Source organism: Olea europaea, unplaced genomic scaffold, assembly GCF_002742605.1.
Source record: "Olea europaea var. sylvestris unplaced genomic scaffold, O_europaea_v1 scaffold33046, whole genome shotgun sequence".
In the NCBI taxonomy this organism is placed as follows: Eukaryota; Viridiplantae; Streptophyta; class Magnoliopsida; order Lamiales; family Oleaceae; genus Olea; species Olea europaea.
The window spans coordinates 1-1,258 of NW_019251981.1; the positions used below are offsets into that span (position 1 = coordinate 1).

The 1,258-nt window shown below is 34.9% G+C and overlaps 1 protein-coding gene across 1 annotated transcript; it reads left to right on the forward strand.

Annotated features, from left to right (window-relative positions):
* The first annotated feature begins 22 nt into the window (after positions 1 to 22).
* On the forward strand, positions 23 to 721 carry LOC111385835 (TOM1-like protein 9). Its single transcript, XM_023010258.1, has 3 exons — positions 23 to 133; positions 224 to 337; positions 449 to 721. Exons 1-3 carry the CDS (start codon positions 110 to 112, stop codon positions 704 to 706), a joined length of 396 nt encoding a protein of 131 aa, XP_022866026.1. The 5' UTR covers positions 23 to 109; the 3' UTR covers positions 707 to 721.
* Positions 722 to 1,258: the final 537 nt, after the last annotated feature.

The window sequence follows — 1,258 nt, forward strand, 5'->3', positions numbered from 1 at the left end:
GAGTAATATAATTGGTTTTTATACAATTTTCTAGCTGTTGGAGACAATTGTGAAGAATTGTGGGGAAGTTGTCCATGCGTATGTTGCTGAGAAAGATGTGCTTCGTGAAATGGTGAAAATTGTCAAAAAGAAGGTATTTTATTGTGTATCATGTTCTGTAGTCTTTTTTCTTTTTCGCAATTATTTTGAAGTCATTGTTACTGAATGCCACCTGTCATTACAGCCTGACTTCCATGTAAAAGAGAAGGTATTAGTTCTGATAGATACTTGGCAAGAAGCTTTTGGAGGACCAAGGGCAAGATATCCTCAATATTTTGTTGCATACCAGGATTTATTGGTATGTTGTGCAAGGATCCTATTCCTTCTATTTTGATTTTTTATTGTGTCATTTTCCTACGAGGATATTATTTTGTTTATACTTTCTGAGATTTATTGAATATTGTTTCAGCGTCTTGGGGCTGTATTCCCTCAAAGATCTGAGGGATCAGCACCTGTTTTAACACCCCCGCAAACACATCCTCTGACATCTTATCCGCCAAATCTTCGCAATCCAGAATCCAGACAGGATGCAGCTGAGTCTTCTGTAGAATCTGAATTTCCAACTTTGAGGTACCTTATCATGATTGGCATTATTTCATATTCTTTTTCTGCCTTTTTCTCATTGAAATTGACACCTGAGTGTCATCCTTTTGGAAAGAATGGATAATAAATTGAATGCTTTAGCAATTGTATATGAGTGTCATATATTGAAAAATGAAACTCAGTTCTTTAGGATTACTGCTTATTTTCCAGATCTCACTCTTTATTCTGCACACTTCACAGAGAAAAAAGTATGCTTAATTGCTGGATAAAGAAGTGATTGATAAATATATTTCCTGCTGCCTGGATGATTTACCATGGATTCATTTTCTTTGTGAGCTTTTCTGGATAATCCATTGAATCTGGAGAATACTATGTACAAAGTGATTGTATTAATTTGTTAAAAAGGAGTTCAAATGGCTTATCTTTGTCGTAGATACTGTTATTGATTGATAAGCCAAGAATATTTCCTCTGTAAGCTTCTCTTGATATCTTATCAATGTCAAATGCAGATAATTATCCAATTAAGAATAAGTGGCTTAAGTCATGTTTGTAGAAACGGTGTTAGTGAGGCATTTACTTTTGGTTTCACTTCCTTGTGTATGTTATGAGGTTTACATGTGCATTGAACTTGTGAATCTACTTCTGCCAGTATTTTGGTCAACTCTAGCAATAGGGC

What these genes read in the sequence shown, in the direction of transcription:
- LOC111385835 (XM_023010258.1), top strand. Translation starts at nt 110, where the DNA reads ATGGTGAAAATTGTCAAAAAGAAG. An exon ending in TGAAAATTGTCAAAAAGAAG is followed by an intron (nt 134 to 223) that starts GTATTTTATTGT and finishes CTGTCATTACAG; the next exon opens with CCTGACTTCCATGTAAAAGA. An exon ending in TTGCATACCAGGATTTATTG is followed by an intron (nt 338 to 448) that starts GTATGTTGTGCA and finishes ATATTGTTTCAG; the next exon opens with CGTCTTGGGGCTGTATTCCC.